The 24,109-nt window shown below is 42.8% G+C and overlaps 1 protein-coding gene across 1 annotated transcript; it reads left to right on the top strand.

Moving 5' to 3' along the window:
* Positions 1 to 8,774: 8,774 nt before the first annotated feature.
* APOLD1 (apolipoprotein L domain containing 1) lies at positions 8,775 to 14,641 on the top strand. Its single transcript, XM_070790060.1, has 2 exons — positions 8,775 to 9,100; positions 10,808 to 14,641. Exon 2 carries the CDS (start codon positions 10,811 to 10,813, stop codon positions 11,549 to 11,551), a length of 741 nt encoding a protein of 246 aa, XP_070646161.1. The 5' UTR covers positions 8,775 to 9,100; positions 10,808 to 10,810; the 3' UTR covers positions 11,552 to 14,641.
* Positions 14,642 to 24,109: the final 9,468 nt, after the last annotated feature.

Raw genomic sequence — 24,109 nt, 5'->3', positions numbered from 1 at the left:
CAAATTAAAAAAAAAAAAAAATGGGTGGGTTGTACTGACATCGATTCTGGTGGTATTCTATTATAGTTTTGCAAAGTTTTACCATTAAGGGAAACTGTGAAGGATAGTGAATTTCTCTGTGTTCTTCCTTACATGTGAATGTATATTTTTCTCAGAATAAAAATTTTAACTTAAAAAAGAAAGTAAAGGCAGAAATGCTTTTTTAATATTACAATAATATTTTGTTTATTTATTTGGCTGCACCAAGTCTTGTTTGGAGCACACAGGATCTTTTGTTGCAGCATATGGGATCTAGTTCCCTGACCAGGGATAGAACCTGGGCCTCCTGCATTGGGAGCACGGAGTCTTAGCCACTGGACCACCAGGGAAGTCCCAGAAATAATTTTTAAAGTGCTAAATTTAGGGGGAAAAGTAGACTACAAAAAAGTTATTTTCTCATCTAATTCAAAAGCAAATAAAGTTGAAAACCCTCAATAGTAACCATTTATTTTTTAAAAAGCAAATAACTAGAACAAAAACAATCAACTTTCAGAGTATAGCAGCATACACTCTTGCTTCACTGTAATGTCTGATGTGAAATGACTGAATTCTTCTTATTAAACATAGGCTTTAAACAAAGTTAAAAAGGAAGACCAATATCTAACATTCTCTCGCCTGTAAGACACATGCTAAAAATGAAACTATTCAAATATCTGAGATTTGAGGGAGCCCTGAAGATTTCTGATGCCTCTCTACATACAGAACAAGCAGGGGTTAGGATCCAGGTTGCAATGATTGTTATGAATGCCTGAGAACTTGGGAGAAAATGACTAAGTCTGGGAAAGGAAGAGACCAAGGTAATAGTTTGCCCGTGTCCCGGGAGATAAGAGAAGCTTTAGGTTACCAAAGGGATGTAGACTCAGCTGTAGTCTTTGTGGCACCAGAGGAAAAGGCATATGGTAAAGAAGTTATACTATAATAGAGCCTGTGGGGCCAATGCTTCTATGTGAATGATGTAATGAATGTTTCACCCACATGATCCCAGGTGTTCTGTGCAAGTGTGCACACCTGTGAAGGAGGAAGTGGAACAAACTTAAATCAGCTTCAGTTGATCATATTAGCAAGGTTACAGCAGCCAACGAGCTCCCATTGTCAGATTTGTCCAGAAGAACAAGCAAGTAAAATTTTCCAGGAAAATGTGATTATGATAGATTCTTCCTTTAAAAATAAAAATGTTACTATGAGGCAATGATTTTCAAAATAATATTATCTTGAATTTAAAAAGGTAAATTGATAAGTAAAATAGAATAGAGTTTCTAGAAGTAGATGTAAACAACAGTAACAGATCAAGGAAAGAAAAAGACACAGAGCAATAACTCATCTATAGAAAAGCATATTACTGGCTAACAAACACATGAAAAGATGCTCAACATCACTCATTATCAGAGAAATGCAAATCAAAACCACAATGAGGTACCATTTCACGCCAATAAGAATGGCTGCTATCCAAAAGTCTACAAGCAATAAATGCTGAAGAGGGTGTGGAGAAAAGGGAACCTTCTTACACTGTTGGTGGGAATGCAAACTAATACAGCCACTATGGAGAACAGTGTGGCTGCTGCTGCTGCTAAGTCGATTCAATTGTGTCCGACTCTGTGCGACCCCATAGATGGCAGCCCACCAGGCTCCACCATCCCTGGGATTCTCCAGACAAGAACACTGGAGTGGGTTGCCATTGCCTTCTCCGAGAACAGTGTGGGGATTTCCTTAAAAAACTGGAAATAGAACTTCCATATGACCCAACAATCCCACTGCTGGGCATACACACCAAGGAAACCAGAAATGAAAGAGACATGTGTACCCCGATGTTCATCGCAGCACTGTTTATAGTAGCCAGGACTTGGAAGCAACCTAGATGTCCATCAGCAGATGAATGTATAAGAAAGCTGTGGTACATATACACAGGAATGTATTCCTGTGTGTTCCTGTGTAATATGGAATATTACTCAGCCATTAAAAAGAATACATTTGAATCAGTTCTAATGAGGTGGATGAAGCTGGAGCCTATTATACAGAGTGAAGTAAGCCAGAAAGAAAAACACCAATACTGTATACTAAGGCATATATATGGAATTTAGAAAGATGGTAACGATAACCCTGTATGTGAGACAGAAAAATAGACACAAATGTATTGAACAGTCTTTTAGACTCTGTGGGAGAGGGCAAGGGCAGGATGGGAGAATGGCATTGAAACATGTAAATTATCATATATGAAACGAATTGCCAGTCCAGGTTCGATGCATGATACAGGGTGCTCGGGGCTGGTGCACTGGGGTGACCCGGAGGGATGGGATGGGGATGGAGGCGGGAGAGGGGTTCAGGATGGGGAACACATGTACATGGTGGATTCAAGTCAATGTATGGCAAAACCAATACAATATTGTAAAGTAAAATTAATTAATTAATTAAAAAAATTTTTAATTAAAAAAAGAAAAACATATTACTATTTTAAAAGGGATTAATCTGGAAAAAAATGAGCTTAACTCTCATCTTAAAAGTGAAAGTGTTAGTCACTCAGTTGTGTCCAACTCTTTGCAACCCCATGAACTGCATTGCTTGTCAGGCCCCTCTGTCCATGGAATTCTCCAGGCAAGAATACTGGAGTGGGTTGCCATTCCCTTCTCCCAGGGGATCTTCCCAACCCAGGGATTGAACCCTGGGTCTCTTGCATCGCAGGCAGATTCTTTACCATCTGAGTCACCAGGGAAGCCCCAACTCCCACCATGCACTGTAACAAATTCCTCTTTCAGCGGCTGTGAAGCTGGGGAGGTCCTGGCCAGCAGACAGATGTCAGATCTCATTGTCTTCCCAGCCTTTCAACCCTCCCCTGAAACCCCTCAATAAAATGATTTGATTCCCCCCAAAATAAATAAATTTCAGGTGACTTGCCTCCTGTGTATCCCTTCAGCCTCATTCCTGGACACCCACAGCATCCACTTTATGCTCAGCCATAGAAAAGTGCCTATGCTATGCTATGCTAAGTCACTTCAGTCGTGTCCGACTCTGTGCGACCCCATAGACGGCAGCCCCGTCCCTGGGATTCTCCAGGCAAGAACACTGGAGTGGGTTGCCATTTCCTTCTCCAATGCATGAAAGTGAAAAGAGAAAGTGAAGTTGCTCAGTCGTGTCCGACTCCTAGCGACCCCATGGACTGCAGCCTATCAGGCTCCTCCGTCCATGGGATTTTCCAGGCAAGAGTACTGGAGTGGGGTGCCATTGCCTTCTCCGAGAAAACTGCCTAAAGCATCCTAAATGCCGTACCACACCTTTGTCCATTCTGTTCCCTTAGCTTGCTCTCCTCTCCCTCCTAACTTCTATGCAAATAACCACTTCTGTTCCACTCTCAAGTTTCAGCTCAATAGCAGTGCTTCTAGAAAGTCCTAACTAGTGCTTCTTAGGACTCTGTGCTTCTTTGGTGCACACACCTCTGGCACTTTCCACATAGAATTGAAATGATCTCTTCTGTATTTTTCTCTCCAGTGGATTGTCTTCATTCTGGATGGCAGACATGGTATCTTACTCAGCTTTTTATTCTCAGAATCTAGCGTGGTGTCTGACACACCCAGGTATTTGATACATGTTTGTGGAGCTGAAATAAACCAAACAAATTAAGTAGTCTTTGAGTAGTCTCATAGCCTGCAGCTGGAATTCTTACAAAGCTTATTGCATTATATCAATAAACTGGTTTTTTGGAAAGCAATACAACAACATGCAACAAAAACCATGAAAATGTTCATTCTCTTTTACTTGGTATTTTCCTGTTTGTGAATACTCCCCAAAGAAATGATCCCAAGGGGGAAAATTTACACAGATGTTCCCGGTAACTCTAGTTAAACTAGTGAAAAAAACTGGAGGCAATCCAAGTGTCTAATAGGGAAATGACTAAGCAAACAATGGGATTATAACAGAGCTATTAAAAATGACAGAGGTGAGGACTATGTCAACATGGAGAAGTGTGTATCTGCAGGAACGCTAAGTAGAGAGAAGAACACAGGCCAGTGTTTAAACACGAATGGTTAAGGATGTGTGTATACATTAATGATCAGAGGCTAATCTGGAGAAATTGAAAATGGCTGGAGCTCAATACTTTCTTTCCTGTGCAATTCCATAAGTTTCTGGCATTAATAGTTTAGATCTCATGCAACATAGATATCTATTTTATTAATTAAAAAACGTTAAAAATTTTTTTTGGCTGTGTAGGTCTTAATTGCTGCACTCAGGATCTTCATTATGTCCAGCAGGATCTTTCAGTATCTTTTGTTGCTCGCACAGACTCTCTAATTGTGGCATGGCTTAGTTGCTCTGAGGCACATGGAATCTTAGTTCCTCGACCAGGGATTGAACCTGTGTCCCCTGCATTGCAAGGCAGATTCTTAACCACTGGATCATAATTCTCATCAAATTATTATGAAAATAATGACACTTCTTTAAGAAAACAAAATACTTCACATTCAGCAAGTGATTTGAGTCTAATTATGTGCCATAGCACTTACATGCTCATGCAATTTACCAAAAAAAAAGAAAAAAAAAGTGGGCAAAGATCCTCAGGCAGTGGTGGTATTATTTTAACTTACTTTTGTTTATTTGGATAACTGTACCTTGGACTACAAGGAGATCCAACCAGTCCATTCTGAAGGAGATGAGCCCTGGGTGTTCATTGGAAGGAATGATGCTAAAGCTGAAACTCCAGCACTTTGGCCACCTCATTCTAAGAGTTGACTCATTGGAAAAGACTCTGATGCTGGGAGGGATTGGGGGCAGGAGGAGAAGGGGATGACAGAGGATGAGATGGCTGGATGGCATCACTGACTCGATGGTCGTGAGTTTGAGTGAACTCCGGGAGTTGGTGATGGACAGGGAGGCCTGGCGTGCTGCAATTCATGGGGTTGCAAGGAGTCAGACATGACTGAGTGACTGAACTGAACTGAACTGAACACATTAGGACCTAGTACAAAGGAAAGTCTGAAAAACCTTTGGCCTAAATCTCACATTCACAAATTGTCTCTATTTTATACTTTTGATATTGTCTCCGAAAAGGGTTCTATTCACAGTCACTGATACACCAAGAAAGGCTAAAAGAAAAAAAGCCATCACTGGGCACTTCTCTGGTGGACCAGGGGTAAGACTCCATGTTCCCAGTGCAGGGGGCCTGGATTAGATCCCTGGTCCGGTAACTAGGTCCTGCATGCCACAGTGAAGACTGAAGATCCCTTGATCCCTTGTGTTGAAACTAAGACTCAGCACAGCCAAATAAATAAATATTACATTTTTAAAATTTTTATTTATTTTTAATTGGAGGATAATTGCTTGCAATATTGTGTTTGTTTCTGCCATACATCAGCATGAATCAACCATAGGCATACACATGTCCCCTCCCTCTTGAACTTTCCACCCCATCCCACCCCTCTAGGTTGTCACAGAGCACCAAGTGTGAGCTCCCTAAATTTGTGTCACACTGCCAATGTAATGTACTATTTTATAAATCAGTGATTATCTTATGAATAGAGAAATAGTGATATTGTAAGATCTGTCATATGGCAATTAAAAGAAAGAAACCACACATTTTTATATCTCATTTTAAAATTTCTTTTTATTGATTTTATTTTGATTGAAGTATAGCTGCTTTACAGTGTTATGTTCATTTCTGCTGCAGCCACATGGATGGACTGTCATACTGAGTGAAGTAAGATAGAGAAATATCATAGATACTGTTTGTATGTGGAATCTAAAAAAAGGGTACAAATGAACTTATTTACAAAACAGAAATAGAGTTACGGATGTAGAAAACAAACTTATGGTTACCAAGAGGGGAAAGAAGAGGGCATAAATTGGGAGACTGGGACTAACATATACACACTACTATGTATGAAATAGATGACTAATAAGGACCTACTCTATAGCACAGGAAACTCTACTCAATACTCTGTAATGCTCTATATGGAAAGAATCTAAAAAACAGTGGATACATGTCTATGCATAACTGATTTACTTTCCCGTACAGCAGAAACAAACACATTATAAACCAACTAGACTCCAATAAAAATTAATTTAAAAAATTTCTGCTATACAGCAAAGTGATTCAGTTATACATATACTGGGTTGGCCAAACAGTTTGTTTGAGTTTTTCTGTAAGATATTATGGAAAAACCCGAATGAACTTTTTGGGCCAGCCCTATATATACATTCTTTTAAAAAATATTCTGTTTCGTTTTGGTTTCTCATAGTATACTGAATATAATTTTCTGTGCTATACAATAGGACCTTCTCGTTTATAAAATTTCTTCTTTAAAAAAAAATTCACTGAGACCCTTAAAAAAATAGAGGTGGCCCAGACCTTTCTAGAACTCTGGGAGGCCCAGAACATAGTTATCACTTTATTTTTAAAATGTGGTAATTTTAGCTGGGGGCCCCAGACTCATGAGTTGTTAATAACTTAACTGTGTAAACACCTGACTCACAAACTGCTATCTACTAGCCGTACTGTTTCTGCTGCGATGTAACCAGTGGTCAGAGAATTCACAGCTTCTACAGCAGTGGTTCACAGCCCTGGTTGCACGTTTAATCTGAAGGTCAGTCACCATTTTCAATGTAACGTGTCTGGGGTGATGGGTTACAGGTGCCCAGAAAACAGTTTAAAAAATAAATTTGAGGGTTCAGTCCCCAAGATGTTGGGGGAACAGCCTCAATAATACTTTTGATCAAAATACCTTCAATTATTCCTCAAATTTCTTATTGTGCTTAAATATATGAAAGTAAATAAATACTGAGCCAAAAGTATTATGTTCATGTGTCCATTTTTAAAAATGATGTGAAGTACCGGATTTTTATAGGCGGTAAAACAACAACAAACCCAAACTGTTAAATGAATGAATTCTTTTAGTTGCATTAAAAAAAAGAAAACACCCAAAGAAAACGGATTTATAATAGAGAAAAACGAATTCTTGGATATTGGCTGAGGTCAGTGCTGCCCATTCTCCTGGACCTTCTCCTCTACACGCTGCTTCTGTACTATGATTATTGATGCTCTGAAGATGATGTATCCCAGCAACATTCACCCATTCATGAAATATTTATTTGTGTTCATCTAAACCCCAAATTGATGCTTTTGAACTGTGGTGTTGGAGAAGACTCTTGAGAGTCCCTTGGACTGCAAGGAGATCCAACCAGTCCATTCTGAAGGAGATCAGTTCTGGGATTTCTTTGGAAGGAATGATGCTAAAGCTGAAACTCCAGTACTTTGGCCACCTCATGTGAAGAGTCGACTCATTGGAAAAGACTCTGATGCTGGGAGGGATTGGGGGCAGGAGGAGAAGGGGATGACAGAGGATGAGATGGCTGGATGGCATCACCGACTCGATGGACGTGAGTCTGAGCGAACTCCGGGAGTTGGTGATGGACAGGGAGGCCTGGCGTGCTGTGATTCATGGGGTCGAAAAGAGTCAGACATGACGGAGCAACTGAACTGAACTGAAACCCCAAACACGGCTTCCCTGGTGGCTCAGTGGTAAAGAATCTGCCTGCCAATGCAGGAGACGAGGGTTCGATCCCTGGGTCAGGAAGATCCCCTGGGAAAGGAAATGGCAACCCACTCCAGTAATCTTGCCTGAGAATCCCATGGACAGAGGAGCCTGGCACGCTACAGATACCACTCAGTGACTAAACAACAACAAAACCCCAAACACAAGAAAATGTCCAGAGAAGCTGGAGGAGCAAATGGGAATTGAAGAATCAGGGTACATTGTCTCACTCCCTGCCTACTCTACCACTGCCTGACCGCCTGCCCAATTCACCCTGCTTTACATTCCATTTGGAAATGACTATGTCTGTGGGTTCAGTGGAAGACATTTTCCCACCTCTTACCTCAAAAGCACAGGCAGGCACTGAAAGTGTCTGACTGAGGGTTATGTTTATCCTTTGAGGAGCTGTAACCAGAATTTTTGGACATGGGTCAGATTCAGAAAAAGCAAGTTCAAAGGCCCATGATTGTGAGTAGCAAAAAACTGGGTTGTGTTCCTCAATACCATGTCTACTTATAAAGGTGGGGGACTTGTGTTCAAGAAAGATATGGTTGCTAAGGCTTTCCAGACAAACCAGAGAATTCAGACAATAACTCCTATCTGGGAACCTGTGGCAGGAGTCTTCCTGGCTGAACGGCCAACACCTATCTGAATGTCCCAGAAAGCATCCACAGACGCTATCCTTGTTTTCCTCTCCTGAATGATCCAGAATATTGCCCTTCAGCCGGTGCTTCACTCCGTGGGGGTAGAATGCACTCATATAACTCTTGGCTGGGCTACAGTGGTTGCTTCCCATGAAAACCCAGGAAACAGAATCCCCGCTGCTATTGAAAGTGTATAATTAGCTCCTCGTGCAGCCTGACCCCACTGATTTTTCTGACGCATTTGGCCCGAGGTGTGCCCTTTCTGAGACCTCCAAGAGCTTCTCTGCAGCTGGAGATGCTCAAAACTGCACGCAGCACTTCCTGTGGGCGTGGCTTTGCATTCTGATGGTTGCGCCCTACTGAATCACGTGTTTCAAAGGCTCAGACTCACGATGCTTTTTTAAAAAAATACGGGAGTGGACTGTGAGTGGCTCTATCAGATAATAAGAGTCTCTTCCCTTTTTCTTTTTAAAAAGTGGTTGTGTACTGGTGGCCTCCCAAGAAACACTATAATTGGTCAGCCTGGGGTGCGTTTTATGTCCTCTCAGATAACGTCATTAGCTATTTTCAGGAAAGGGAAGGCAGAGTATGCCCGCGGGACAATGACAGCAGTTGTTTCAAGTTGGGGAAGAGCCTGTGGTTCTTTTCCTGCGTTTGGGGGAAAGCGAACACACAATGTTCATTTCCTAAATACGGGATGTGCTGCGAGGCTGGCGGGTCATTTTCCACCATGTCATATCCTTCTGGATGAAGGCAGCAGGGGCCAGGACAGGAAATGGCAAATTCTCAGAATAAGACAAGGCTTTCCCAGGGCCGTCATTGGCTCTCTGGAACTATAAAGCTTGCTCATCCAGAAACAGCCTCAGATTCTTCTTTCCTGGAGATAGCCAGAAGTGAGTGGTAAGTGGGGAGACCAGAGGGATGCTATCTGAAAAAATAGCCACTGGACTGGTAATACTGGGGTTGTATCCTTGGTCCGTAATATATTTGGAGTAACTTTGCCTCGTTTTTGCTCAGAGGTGTCTTTATCTGGCAGTTTGTCAGTGGTGGGTACAGTTATGGAGGCATGCTAATAAAATTAAGATCTAGGCGTCTAGAGACCAAGATTCTACACTGGGCTCTGTGAAGTATCAGCTGCAGGTAGAACTTGTCTTTCAATTTCCTCACCTTCCACATGAGAATAATGATTTCTGTTCTGATATCTCACAGTAGTGAAATGGTGGATTTCTATCACTTTGTCACTTTTGAGACGTTCCTAATAATGAAAAGTACAATGGCTATGAAGGGAGAAATCTTTGGCAACTGGAAAGGATGTACTTTTACTCAGGATGTACAGTTTTCTCTGTTAGTCATCTTCAATTGGCTTCCGTTCAGCTCGGTACGGGTAGCCCTCAGTGAGCTGTTCAACAAAAATTGTGGCCCCTTTTAAAATTCTGTTCAGTTGTTACTCATTTTTAAAGGGAGCTTTCATCATAAAGGGACATACTGGTGCTAGTGTAATTTACTTCTAATTAAGCATGTATCAAAGAGTGAGATTTCTGAAGACCTGATGAGCTCTAGTTAAAAGAAATAGTGATTCTAAGATAAGAGCTGGGAAAAATAACAAACAGAAGAGTTGCTTCAGGTGAGCATCTAACTTAGAAAAATTAGTTTCTTACATTTGATAGATGCTTTTTGAGTTTTTGGTGATTTGTCTTTTTCACTCATCAGAGAGGGGAAAAAACTATTGCAAAACTCTTAAGATCTTAGTCTTCTTGTAAGGAAAGGGCTTTGTAAAGGGGTACAACCTACTGCTTGCCACATGTCATCTTTCAGAGATGAGGGCTCAGTATTCCATGCCTGTTCAATCCTGGGCGGCTCTTTCTGATCCCATGGATTGTAGCCTGCCAGGCTCCTCCATCCATAGAATTCTGCAGGCAAGAATACTGGAGTGGGTAGCCATTTCCTTCTCCAGGAGATCTTCCCCACCCAGGGATCGAACTTGCATCTTCTGCATTGGCAGGCTGATTCTTTACCACTTAGTCACCTGGGAAGCCCTTCAGTAATTGCAGTAGACTTATAATATTAATAGCTGCTGCTGCTGCTGCTGCTTCTGCTAAGTCGCTTCAGCCATGTGGGACTCTGTGCGACCGCATAGATGGCAGCCCACTAGGCTCCTCTGTCCCTGGGATTCTCCAGGCAAGAATACTGGAGTGGGTTTCCATTTCCTTTTTCAATGCATGCATGCATGCATGCTAAGTCGCTTCAGTCGTGTCCAACTCTATGTGACCCTATGGACAGCAGCCCACCAGGCTCCTCTGTCCATAGGATTCTCTAGGCAAGAATACTGGAGTAGGTTGCCGTTTCTTCTCCAACACTCCCTTATTTAACAGATTAAAAAAAAAAAAAATCAATCCTTGGCATTCCCTGGGAGAAAAGTGGACGAGAGCATTATTCCTATTGGCTTACTCAAATTTAAGGTCCTGGGAAGTGGAGGACTCGTCCCAGATGACAGAACGGGTCTTTGAGAACCTGACATATGACTCATTGGAAAATGACCCTTTTCCCCTTGGGTGGCCGTAGCTGTTGCGCTCGACTTCGGGCTAACCGCGTGTCTCATCCCCGCAGGACATGGAGAGGCCGGCGGCCCGGGAGCTGCAGGGCGCGGATGCTCTGCGACGCTTCCAGGGGCTGCTGCTGGACCGCCGCGGCCGGCTGCACGGCCAGCTACTGCGTCTGCGCGAGGTGGCCCGGCGCCTAGAGCGCCTACGCCGGCGCTCCCTGGCGGCCAACGTGGCCGGCAGCTCGCTGAGCGCGGCGGGCGCTGTGGCCGCCATCGTGGGACTCTCGCTCAGCCCCGTCACCCTGGGGGTCTCGCTGCTGGCCTCGGCCGTGGGACTGGGGGTGGCCACCGCCGGCGGGGCCGTAACCATCACGTCTGACCTCTCCCTGATCTTCTGCAACTCCCGGGAGCTGCGGCGCGTGCAGGAGATCGCGGCCACCTGCCAGGACCAGATGCGCGAGATGCTGAGCTGCCTCGACTTCTTCTGCCGCGGGCAGGGCGGCGGAGACCGCCAGCTGCTGCAGTGCGGGAGGAACGCTTCCATCGCGCTGTACAACTCGGTATACTTCATCGTCTTCTTTGGCTCCCGCGGCTTCCTCGTCCCCAGGCGGGCCGAGGGGGCCACCAGGGTTAGCCAGGCCGTGCTAAAGGCCAAGATTCAGAAACTGGCCGAGAGCCTGGAGTCCTGCACCCGGGCTCTGGACGAGCTGAGCGAGCAGCTGGAGTTCAGAGTCCAGCTCTACACGAAGAGCAGCCGCGGCCACGACCTCAAGATCTCGGCTGACCGGCCCACGGGGCAGTTTTTCTGAAAACATCTTTTCCCATCTAATGACCGAAGCCAGAAAATCATCCCCATGGGATGCTCCATATTTGTATCTCCCTCAGGAAAACACGAAGTTGGGCTAGGAGCTGAATGCGAAGGATGAGAAAAACTATTCGAGGATGGGGGGTGGGGGTGTGTTCTCCCAACTCTTCTTTACCTATCGCTGACATCCTGCCAGGGGCTGAGTGCTAGGGACTTCTACCTGCCTGATCCTGGTGGGATATATGACCTGAAAAGTATTTTATATTTTATCATAACCGTTCGGTCTTCACACCCTTCCTTGGGCACTCCTGATTTAAAGTTGTTGCCACGTGCCTGTCCCTGCCTCGGCGGGTGATTTGAGCCGAGGCTGGAGAACGGTGCGGACACCCCCACCCTCTGGGTCCTCTTCGAGCCCCATTAGGCTTTGAGGTCCTCAGAAACACCCGTGAGAAGAGACACTAGCTTAAAAACCTCTCTGGCAGAGTTTCTGAGTACGAAGAACTCCAGAATCTAGAGCTAATCAGACTCTCTCTGAACTGTGTAGGAGGGTTCAGGACCCAAGGGAGGCACCTCCCGCTGATATGCACCCCCTCCTCTCTCAGCGTACCCTGCTCACAGATCCAACCTGGGGATGGAGTGGACCTTCCTAGGTGACTTCATAGCCAGACCTCCAAGGTGCTCTGAGAGGGGAAATCCACTAAACCGTCACCTAAGTCCCCCCCACTTACGGAAGAAATTGAAGGAAAGGGAAATGGTTAACAGCTTCGTATATTGACTTCATACTGTAGAGAAGGGAGCAATGGCTTTTGAGTTAGTCCTGGGTTTATTCTGTGTGAGACTTGGCTTCCTAGTCTGTAAAATGGGTGCTAAAACCCCACCTTATTGGGAAGTATTGAGTAAGATAAAGCCAAGCACAGTGTCTGGGTGGTAAAGAGTGGTCTCTGGGCTTGTAGCATCACCTGGGAACTTGTTGCTGCTGCCGCTAAGTCGCTTCAGTCGTGTCCGACTCTGTGCGACCCCATAGACGGCAGCCCACCAGGCCCCGCCTTCTCAGAAAGGCCAATTCTTGGACTCAGCTCTAGACTTAAGGAGTCAGCAACACAGGTGGGGCTCAGCAAGCTGTGTTTAAACAAGCCCTTGGGGGTAATTTGATGCCTGCTGAAGTTTGAACACCATTGCAATGGGTGTTAGTTTGTAATCCCCTGATGAGCGTTCTCTAAGTCTATCGCCTCTCTAGGGGCTGCTCCGTCTTTAGTGTCATTCACAGACGGTCAAGGACAGACTGTGTCCCAGAAGTAAAAGAAAGAATGTGCGTGGGGGCCTTGTGTCAATGCTTCCTGGAGCAATTTCCCACCAGTTGAACTAAGAGATGTAACAGAATCAGCCCGTTAGAGGGCAGTGTTGCCTGCTCATTGTAGAAACTGGTACAGAAAGGAATGTGAATTTAATGAAAATTGACCTTTATTACCTTTTCTAAAAACCTCCAGACCATGTTTTTTAATTATTATTTATTTTAAGTTTATTATTTAATTACTGTTTATTATTAACATTTAATTTTATTTAACCACATTAGAAAATAATAGGAATAGCAAGTTTCCAAATGGGAGACTACTGAGATTCTTTTCAGGAGACTTAGCTGAGTTTGCCTTTCTAAGGTGGGCCATGAGCTGTAAACAGTATTGTGTTCCTTAAATAAGTCTCCTTCAGAGGGAAATTTTTTCCCTAGTGTTTTGAATGATCCTTTTAAGTAAATGAGGGTAGTTCTTTTTTTCTCTTGGATTTTTTTTTTGGTTGCTGTTCTTTTTATAAGTAAATAAGGGAAGTTCTGAATAAAGAGACCAGGAGCTGAATTTAAGCCTCATAAATGGAGGCTTGACTTGTCAATATAGAAATGATGCAAGCATATCTATCCTGAAGGTAACTGGCCAGCAGATAACACTTGACCTGAAAGGCCCTCCCTATTTAGTTCAGGGGAAAGAAAACCCAAGTAGAGGCATATGAAGGAAACACTAGGAAGCCTGATGTCCTGCGAAGTTGGGTCTTAGGAGCGACAAAGTAGCTTGTGTCACGATGGTGATGTGTTATATTTTCACTTTGGAACCTGTAAGATATCTGTAAGCTGTCTCTAAGAAAATACTTCCAGTTTCTTCAATTTCTATTGCTACCACTGTATTGCTGAAAAATATGTTGAAAAGTCTTTGGGATCACACATATACCCAAGCTAGGTTGAATTATGTGATTATCTAATGTGTTTAAATTTACCCAGTTGATCCCCCATGCTTACCAATGATGGCAGTGTGTCTGAGGAAGTGTAATTTCAGTGCTGGGAGAGGAGTTGGCGTGCCTATATTTTTATTTTTCCTAAAATGGCAATTGATTTGTATTTTGATTTATTTTGAAATTGGTACCTTAAAAAAAAAAAATGGTGTCAAATTTCTTAGGTTACCTTGCACAGATGCTAGCATTTTAGATCACCAGAATGTACTTCATACTGTTATATTATGTTTGAAGGTACAATCATTGCCTAACTCCATCTTGTATTAAAGCTTAAGTTTGAATTATTCTTCCAAATGCCTGAGCTGTTCCTTAGAAATAAACCGGGCAATTTTGGAAGCAGCAGCAACAGAGACCATTTCATATCATTAGGGTATTTTGACTGTACCAGTGTCTTAAGCTCCTGAAATTATTATTTTAGTGGCCTACTGTACATCTAAGGAAGGGTGTCTATTTTGGAACAGTACTTTGCACATTATAGGAGCACAGTAAATGTATTTGAATAATTTAATAAACTTTAGCTCTATTTAGGAGTTTGTTTTGATAGTGAAAGATCATTCATCCTCTTTTGTGTCTGTTATAGAGATGGGAGCCTCTACCAGGATTTAAGTCAAGTTTAGTTAAATGGATCCTAGAGACAAGTATTTTATTTATTTCTTTTGTGGGAATGTGAATAAGGCTTTTTCCTTAAGGCCATCGTTCTGTAAACAAACAGACTGAAATGGTATGTTGTAAAGGGAAGGAGAGAAAGGGGTATTTAGATTACAAGTGTACTTCAGAACAATATCCGAGTTGGAAAAATAAACACGTTCATATTGAAGGTTTAAGTGCTTCTGTTGGTTTCCGGGGTTTACAATCGTTTGGATTGTTTTCTTTCACAAGAAAGGAGTTTCTTTTGGTTCTGCATCTCAAGGATTCAATAAAACTACATTCTACTCTATTAAAAAAAGTAATCCTTAACAGACATTCTGATCCTAATCACTTTGATGCGTTTGTCCTCAGGTGCCTGTCATTTCCAATGTGGCAAATGTCAGTGTCCAAAGTATTTATTGGGAGGAAAAAGAGAAAAGTGATGTAGAAGCCACCCTAGATCAGATATGTCAAGCAATTTGTCAACTTGATATATTACACAGTCGATGCCTTGGTATGAAGTGCAAGTAGAAGGAATGGAGACACTGAGATAAAGCTATTGTGCAGAGAGAAATGGGATACATTTAAATTCAGCAGTTTGTAACCTCCTAATTTTTTCCCCCACTGTAGCAAAATCAGTCCTCTCCCTTTATTGAAATAAATTGCCCATTTCTCTTTCTTTTCAAAAAAATTTGTATGATTCTTAATCTTTTTATTTTATTGAAGTAGAGTTGATTTACTCAAACTTCTTGATCTTCCTCTAATTAGTTACCTAATCTCATGTTTGCCTCTGTATAAATTAGTAACTTTGAGGAAAGGTAGGGGTTTCATCATTTTAACTTAGAATATTCCGCATCAAACTGTATAAATCAATTTTTAAAGATTAATCAATTCATGTACAGGAATTCTCTTATCTAAAAATAAGACTTCCAGCAGTTTCAAACCTTTGAACATAACTACAATCTGAGAAGTAATTGAAAAGAATGCTTGTTGTTCAGTCTCCTAGTTGTGTCTGACTCTTTTCGACCCCATGGACTGCAGCATGCCAGGCCTCCCTGTCCCTTACTTACCACCTCCCGAAGTTTGCCCAAGTTCATATCCATGGCATCGGTGATGCCATCCAGACATCTCATCCTCTGACACCGTCTTTCCCCTTCTGCCCTCAATCTTTCCCAGCATCAGGGACTTTTCCAATGAATCATCTGTTCACATCCGATGACCAAAATACTGGAGCTTCAGCATCAGTCCTTCCAGTGAATATTCAGGGTTGATTTCTGTTAAGATTGACTGGTTTGATCTCCTTGCTGTCCAAGGGACTCTTAGGTGTTTTCTCTAGCACCACAGTTCAGTTCAGTTCAGTAGCTCATTCGTGTCCGACTCTTTGTGACCCCATGAACCGCAGCACGTCAGGCCTCCCTGTCCATCACCGACTCCCAGAGTTCACCCAGACTCACGTCCATCGAGTCAGTGATGCCATCCAGCCATCTCATCCTCTGTCGTCCCCTTCTCCTCTTGCCCCCAATCCCTCCCGGCATCAGAGTCTTTTCCAATGAGTCAACTCTTTGCATGAGGGGGCCAAAGTACTGGAGTTTCAGCTTTAGCATCATTCCTTCCAAAGAAATCCCAGGGCTGATCTCCTTCAGAATGGACTGGTTGGATCTCCTTGCAGTCCAAGGGACTCTCAAGAGTCTTCTCCAACACCACAGTTCAAAAGCATCAATTCTTCGGCGCACAGCCTTCTTCACAGTCCAACTCTCACATCCATGCATGACCACAGGAAAAACCATAGCCTTGACTAGACACCACAGTTAGGAGGCATTAATTCTTTGGCACTCTGCTTTCCTTACGGTTCAGCTCTCACAGGCACATCAGGCTTCAGAAAACCCAAACATTAGAGATGGGTAGAGAGCGAGGACAAGAGACAGCCTCTACATCAGGATGGCAAAACTTTCCCAGAAGTCTCCAGTGGTCTTCACCTGGCAAGTCACTAATTTTAATTGTGCAAAGCAGGCTGGGAAATATAGTACCTTTAGCTAAGAACTAACTGTTCCCCAAATACCTAGGTTTCTGTTTGTAATTAACGAAAAGGAGGATGGACATTGGTTGAAGAGGCCAGCAGTCCAAACAACGAGCCTATAGTGGTTGCTGCAGTCTGTTGAGAACTGTTGCTGAAGGTAATCTCATTATCTGAGTGCCAACCTGAATCCCCACCTTGGAAACACCCCTGGGTCCGGATGTTGCACTGTTAATGACTGTGCAACAACAACAAACAAAAGAGGGCTGTGTTGGCAGGTTGGATCCTGGCTGTTTGCAAAGGCCAGCCATAAGCTTGGATTCTATCTTTGCTGAAGCATACGGTATTCCTGTCATAACAAGTATCCTTTTAGTTAACTGCAATAAATCTTTCCTTGTTGAGTTGACAGGGGGTTGGGATGTTGTTACTTTTTGCTCCTGGCAAACTCCTAAGTGGGAAAGTAAACCCTGCTGTGGTTCTGACTAGGACAAAGAGTGAGTCCTAAAATATGGAAATAATCTCTTAGCAAACAACAGGTTGCTAGGAGAGGGGGAAGTGTGCTGATGAAGCTCTCAGGGCCCAGGAATGAATATTAGGGACCTTCAGCATCCTCAGACTCTGACTGGCATTAGCACAGGGTAGTGGAGAGCAGGCCCTGCGACGTGGTCCTGCCTGCACAGGTAAAGCTTGTCCATATGAAGCTCACTGGCAAAGAGTGATGTTTACTCCCATTTATATTAACGTTTCCAATACAACCCCACGGGGCGGGAGTGCAGGCAGGTCTGCAAGCTGATTTTCACCAGAACTTTAGCAGTGAGTCATGGCCAAGGTTTCTGCCTCCCAAGCGTACAGGGCACCCATAACAGGACTTGTGCCAGCACTTGTATGGATCCAGTTGCTAAATTAAACAAAACAGCTGTAATTGGGAGAAACTTTTGGTGTACATGGAATTGGAGATGGGTAGTGATATCTAAAATCTTTCTTTTAGGCCCCAGATTTCTTTTCCCAGTTTCCCTGGTTGACATGGGGACATTTAGTAAAACTGACCTTGTTGCTTGGCTTCCCAGGTGGCGCTAGTGGTAAAGAACCCGCCTGCCAATGCAGGAGACATAAGAGACTGGAGTTTGATTCCTGGGTCGGAAAGATCTGCTACAGGAGGGCATGGCAACCCACTCCAGTATTCTTGCCTGGAGAATCCCATGGACAGAGGAGCCTGGCAGGCTACAGTCCATGGGGTCACAAAGAGTCAGTCACAACTGAAGTGACTGAGCAGGCATGCACACAAGACCTTATTATAAACCTGCCCTGAACTTATTTACAAAACAGAAACAAACTTACAGATACTGAAAACAAACTTACTGTTACCAAAGGGGAAACATGGTGGGGAACGGATAAATCAGGAGCTTGGGATGAACATACACTACAGTATATAAGATAGATAACCAACAAGGACCTACTGTAAAGAGGAAACTCTACTCAGTATTCTGGGATAACATATATGAGAAAAGAATCTAGAAAAAAATGAATATATGTACCTGTATAACTGATCACTTTACTGTACACTTGAAACTAATACCACATTGTAAATCAACTATACTCCAATAATATAAAAATAAAAAACCTGCTCTGTCAAAATTTCATTAAAGAACAATACTTTCCTAAATACTTAAGTAAATGACATTTAGGTAACAAAGTTATAAAATAAATGTGGATTTTTGAAAATACTAATCATAGTTAAAATTTGTGGAAGATTTACTAAGTAGTGTCCTAAGTACAATTTGATGTGGATTACCACATTTACAAAAATCTTTTGAGGTAGGCACTATAATTACCCCATATTATTAAAGAAAAGAAAGAACTGGAAGGTTGTACAGCTAGCAAAGGCTGCTCCAGGATTTGAATCCTGGCAGCCTGACTCCAGGGTTATACTCTTAGTTCTTCTGAGAGTAAGTTTACTCCTAATATAAAGTAAAAACTAACAAGAGTGACAACATTAGTTACAAGTCTGACAGGTTCATTCATTTAGAAAACATTTATTGAGTGTTCACCTTGTATCTCCCACTGCCATTTGGAGCAATACAGACAGGACTCTAGATGTTATGGCCCTGACAATCTGGGTGGGCTATACTCTGGTTTTTCCAGTAGTCATGAATGGATGTGAGAGTTGGACTATAAAGGAAGCTGAGCACCGAAGAATTCTTGCTTTTGAACTGTGGTGTTGGAGAAGACTCTTGAGAGTCCCTTGGACTGTAAGGTGATCCAACCAGTCCATCTTAAAGGAGATCAGTCCTGAATATTCATTGGGAGGACTGATGCTGATGCTGAAACTCCAATACTTTGGCCACCTGATGTGAAGAACTGACTCATTTGAAAAGACCCTGACACTGGGAAAGATTGAAGGTAGGAGGAGAAGGGGAGGACAGAGGATGAGATGGTTGGATGGCATCACCAGCTCGATAGACATGAGTTTGAGTAAGCTCTGGGAGTTGGTGATGGACAGGGAGGCCTGGCATGCTGCAGTCAATGGGGTCGCAAAGAGTTGGACACCACTAAGTGACTGAACTAATACCCTGATGATGCCAGTAGGTTAATCAATAAGAAATTAGGGGAATTCCCCAGTGGTCTAGTGGTTAAGACTTCGACCTCTCACTGCAGAGGGCCTGGGTTCAATTCCTGGTCAGGAAACTAAGATTCCACAAGCCGCATGGTTTGGCAAATAATAAATAAATAAATAAACAAACAACCATGGGATTCTCCAGGCAAGAATACTGGAGTGGGTTGCCATTCTCTTCTCCAGGGGATCTTTCCTACCCAGGGATTAAACCTGTGTCTCTGGCATTGCAGGCAGATTCTTTACTGTCTGAGCCATCAGGAAAACCCCTAATAAATAATAAAATAAATTTAAAAAGAAATTAGAATGTAGTTTTTCAAATGGCTAGTATTTGCTAAAAGCAACATGGGCCAATTTGAAAATGATGAAACTTCAGCTCTGATTGTAAAAATTTGTGCATAGGTATTTTGTAACCCTGCCCCAAATGTCCAAAACATGGCAAGATTCTTGTGAATACAACACCTGAAATAAAAGGATGTGATTAATAAGAGCATTTTGCTAGCTACTGATATGCTGAGACAGAAGGTGTGGGCCGGGACCACACAGACATGAATAAAGGAATTACTGGTTCAATAGACCTTTCCAGATCCTGCATAAAAACCTCTGAAAATGAAACTTCTTGTGGTCATTCCATCGAAACTATCACTGAAACTGCTTGTCAGTTTTCTTCCTGATAGGGGTGTGTACTCAAGTTCTGAATGGTGGCTATGGACTAAAAGGGCTAGACACTTGTGGGTGAGTAGACAAGTGTGTGTAGGAATAAGATTCTAATAGTAATAAAATAATGCATTATATAATCTATGCGTGTCTGTGTCTGCCTACTTTTAGTCAACTTTCTGTTTGTGAGAGTCACTTTTGTTATTTTGTTGTAACTTGTTTATTCTTATTACTTTATAGTATCCCGTGTGACTACTGTTTGGTTTTTGTTGCATTTGTGTAGGCAAATACCTGAAGTATATAAGAACAATTCATTGTGTTGATGCAAATTCATGGAAAAAGCCCTTAAAAGTACCCAATGTCTCTAATTCTAACTCTGTACATACCATGATGCCAACCTCCGATGTGTAATTTGAGACTCTCCATGACTCTATCCATCTGAAAGGAGAAGCCTGGGCTGATGGTCTAACAGTTCTGGTGCCAAAGATTCCCTTCTGCAAGTTAATAAACGGAAGTCTAGAAAAAAAACAATAGTAATAAAATTACTCAAAATAATAATGCTTTGTCTTCGAATGATTTGTTTTTAACACAGTTTCCTGAGATTTTGCATGGAGAACACTACTGTTGGATTTTCACGCCTTTTTTTCCCAACAACCATTTTTTATTAATTTTCAAGACCTTTCAAGGAAGGCATTTCTATTGGTTTTTCTGTTACTCAAAGGACCTTTCTTTGATGTTTGAGTACCTCAGGTATTCACATCTACCATCATCTAGTTATCACTGGAGGGAATCCCCTGATGGTCCAGTGGTTAGGACTCCATGCTTCCACTGCTATGGCCCAGGTTTGACCCCTGGTCAGGGAACCAAGATCCTGCAAGCTACGTGGCATGGCCAAAAAAGAAAGAAAAGTACTGGAGCAGGACTGGGCTTGAAGTCTTGGAAAATCTGAAGCAGATATCTTAAGATTGATGTGGCCATATAGAAAGTTTTACTAACCTTTTAAATTGTATTGATTCATTTTATTTTTACCGGTGCTGGGTCACTGTTGCTGTGTGGGCTTTCTCTAGTTGCAGTGAGCAGAGGTACTGTTCTTGGTAATGTGTCGACTTCTCGTTGTGATGGCTTCTCTTGTTGTGGAACATGGGCTCTTGGGTGCATGGGCTTCAGTAATTGCAGCACGTGGGCTCAGTAGCTGTGGCTCCCGTTCTCTAGAGCACAGGCTCAAGAGTTGTGGAACACGGACTTTGTTGCTCCAGGGCATGTGGGATCTCCTGGAATCAGGGATCAAACCCATGTCACCTGCATTGGCAGGCAGATTCTTTACCACTGAGCCACCAGGGAAGCCCTCCTAACCTTTTAAACTACAATTTAATTTACATTTAAGACTTTCTGCCCCTAAGGAGAATTTTAGGGTATATTGAATGTTTTAGGTGGCATTGTAAAAATGTGAAGTAGTAAAAGAAAATGACTTTATCTTTCATTTATTTCAGATTTATTTATATTTCATGGAAAGATTCGCCTTCTTTTTAACAGACAATAAAGAAAAAAGAAAAACATGCAGACGGTCAATAATAGGCCTTTTACTTTTTCTAACTTTTCTGTAGTTTCTATAGACATTGTTGACTACTTAGTTCTTAGAAGACTCTGAATACACACCCCAGAGATGAGTTTCTGTGATGTTTGTTTCATTTTAACAGTGGGTTATGAAAGGTGATGTTGTGAAGGGCTAAGATGAACTTAATCCTGTGGTTTTAATGGGAAAAATAAAGTAGTTTATGGACTTTACAAAAAGGGCCAGATCTAGAAGTCTGAGGGTGGCAGGGGCGAGGGCTGAGGGGAGGCTTGGGAGGGGGAGGAAGGTAGAAAGCAGAGGGTGAGCAGCAGCAATAAGCAGGATGGGCAGTGACTAGGGGAATGTCCTCCATGAAACTATAGGTTTTATGGCTTTGAGTGACCAGGAGGGAAGAATCAGATCACCACACACAACCAGTTTGCAGGAGCTTCGATGGTGAGAAACAGAAGCAGCAAGGAAAGATAGTTGAAATTGATGTCTTACTTTCATAGGCTCTTAAACCTGTGTGGTTGGCATAAAAAATAGAATACGTGCCCAGCCTTAGGTCAGCACTATTCTGCAGCTGAATCATAAATCTATGGTGCTGACAATTAACTTCCTGACCTCCAATAGCCTTCCTCTCCTGGGAGGCCTCCTTTTAAAGGCATGTTATCTGAAAAGGAGAAGCCTTTAGAGTGACTCGGGTTACCCAGTCCCTCCTCTCCAGTATGACCAGTTCTGTAAGCTTTGTTAAGTTGCTGATCCACATTTACCTCTCAGAACAGGACCAGGGGACATTCATGTGCAAGAGCTGCCAAGAGAGGTTTTTCTTTTCCACCGTCAGATTGAAGCTTGTCACTACACAACTGCCTTACACTTGGAAAGCTGCTCTTCTGTCTGCACGAGGGATGAGCAATCTTGGCCCAGGGTGATAACCTGCTCCAGAAGCCCAATTTAGTTTATGATATCCTTTACGTACAAGCCTATGGCCTTTCCGTATCACGGTGGCTGGTTCATCTGGCCTTTCTCATCCCCTTGCATACACACTACGGACAACATGGATATTCCTCCATTCAACAAAATAGTTATTGGGGAAATATTTGCCAACTATTTGCTAAGTTTATTTCCAGGCGTGCTCAGTCGATAAGTTGTGTCCAACTCTTTGCAACCCCATGGACTGTAGCCCACCAGGCTCCTCTGTCCATGGAATTTTCCAGGCAAGAATACTGGAGTAGGTTGCCATTTCCTTCTCCAACTGAGCACAGAGTAGTGAACAAAAACAGTCAAATGTCTTGACTTTGTATTCTAGTGATGATAGGGAGCACAGACATAAAGAAAATAAATGTCTGGTTTGTGAGATGGTATGTATTCATTTATGATCGCTGCTGTAACAAGTTGTTGCAAGCTTAGCAGCTTAAAATAACACAAACTAATTTTCTTACAGGCAGAAGTCCAATGTGGGTCTTACTGGGCTAACATAAAGTAGCTGACAGGGCTAGGATTCTATCCTGAGGATCTCAGAGAGGATTCGTTTTCTTGCCTTTTCTACCTTCTAGAGGCTGCTGCATTCTTTGGTTTGTGACCCTCTTCCACTCTCTCCAATGCCTGAAATGATCAGTTGAATCTTTCCCTACTGTGCCACTCTGACCTTCTGCCTTTCTTCCACTTTTAGGGCCCTTTGATTACAAAAAAACCCCAACCAACCAACCAAACCCCCTGCCCCCAAATACATCCACTCAATGAGAGGAAAGGTAGGGCATGTTATCAGATGGGCGTGGTTACTTGTACTGGAAAACAAAGTTTCCTTCATTTCCCCATGAAATAGGAAGTGATATCATGGAAGTGACAGTGGAAGAGGAGCACTGGATGGTTGAGAGGACGTTCAGGAGAGAGAGGGAGAGAGTGGGCTGAGGAACGCCCTGGGCTTGCCAGGCAACATGAAAGGCCGCTTACAGAGGGGCGGTATGGGGCAGGTGTTTTATGATGTATCATTAGGGAAGCACACTTCCTTTCCCTCAGCAGATTGGCTAGTCAGGTTTCTTACATTCAAACAGTAGAAGCTCTTTCAACCAGTTAAGCAGAAAGGAAATTTATTAATTTGTGTTTAGCCTTTATGGCATCCGGTCCCATCACTTCATGGCAAATAGATGGGGAAACAGTGGCTGACTTTGTTTTTCTGGGCTCCAAAATCACTGCAGATGGTGATTGCAGCCATGAAATTAAAAGACACTTACTCCTTGGAAGGAAAGTTATGACTAACCTAGATAGCATATTCAAAAGCATTACTTTGCCAACAAAGGTCCATCTAGTCAAGGCTATGGTTTTTCCAGTGGTTATGTATGGATGTGAGAATTGGACTATAAAGAAAGCTGAGTGCCAAAGAATTGATGCTTTTGAACTGTGATGTTTGAGAAGACTCTTGAGAATCCCTTGGACTGCAAGGAGATCCAACCAGTCCCTCCTAAAGGAGATCAGTCTTGGGTGTTCATTGGAATGACTGATGTTGGAGCTGAAACTCCAATACTTTGGCCACCTGATGTGAAGAGCTGACTCATTTGAAAAGACCCTGATGTTGGGAAAGATTGAGGGCGGGAGGAGAAGGGGACGACAGAAGATGAGATGGTTGGATGGCATCACCGACTCAATGGACATGGGTTTGGGTGGACTCCAGCAGTTGGTGATGGACAGGGAGGCCTGGTGTGCTGCAGTTCACGGGGTTGCAAAGAGTCAGACATGACTGAGTGACTGAATTGAACTGAACTGAACTGAACTGATTGTTTGTTAATTTATTAAAGCATAATGAGGAAGAATCTCCAAGAAAGTG

The sequence above is a fragment of the Bos indicus genome, chromosome 5 (genome assembly GCF_029378745.1).
Source record: "Bos indicus isolate NIAB-ARS_2022 breed Sahiwal x Tharparkar chromosome 5, NIAB-ARS_B.indTharparkar_mat_pri_1.0, whole genome shotgun sequence".
NCBI lineage: Eukaryota > Metazoa > Chordata > Mammalia > Artiodactyla > Bovidae > Bos > Bos indicus.
Note: the sequence above shows the minus strand (reverse complement) of the source record. Positions and strands in the feature narration are given on the sequence as shown.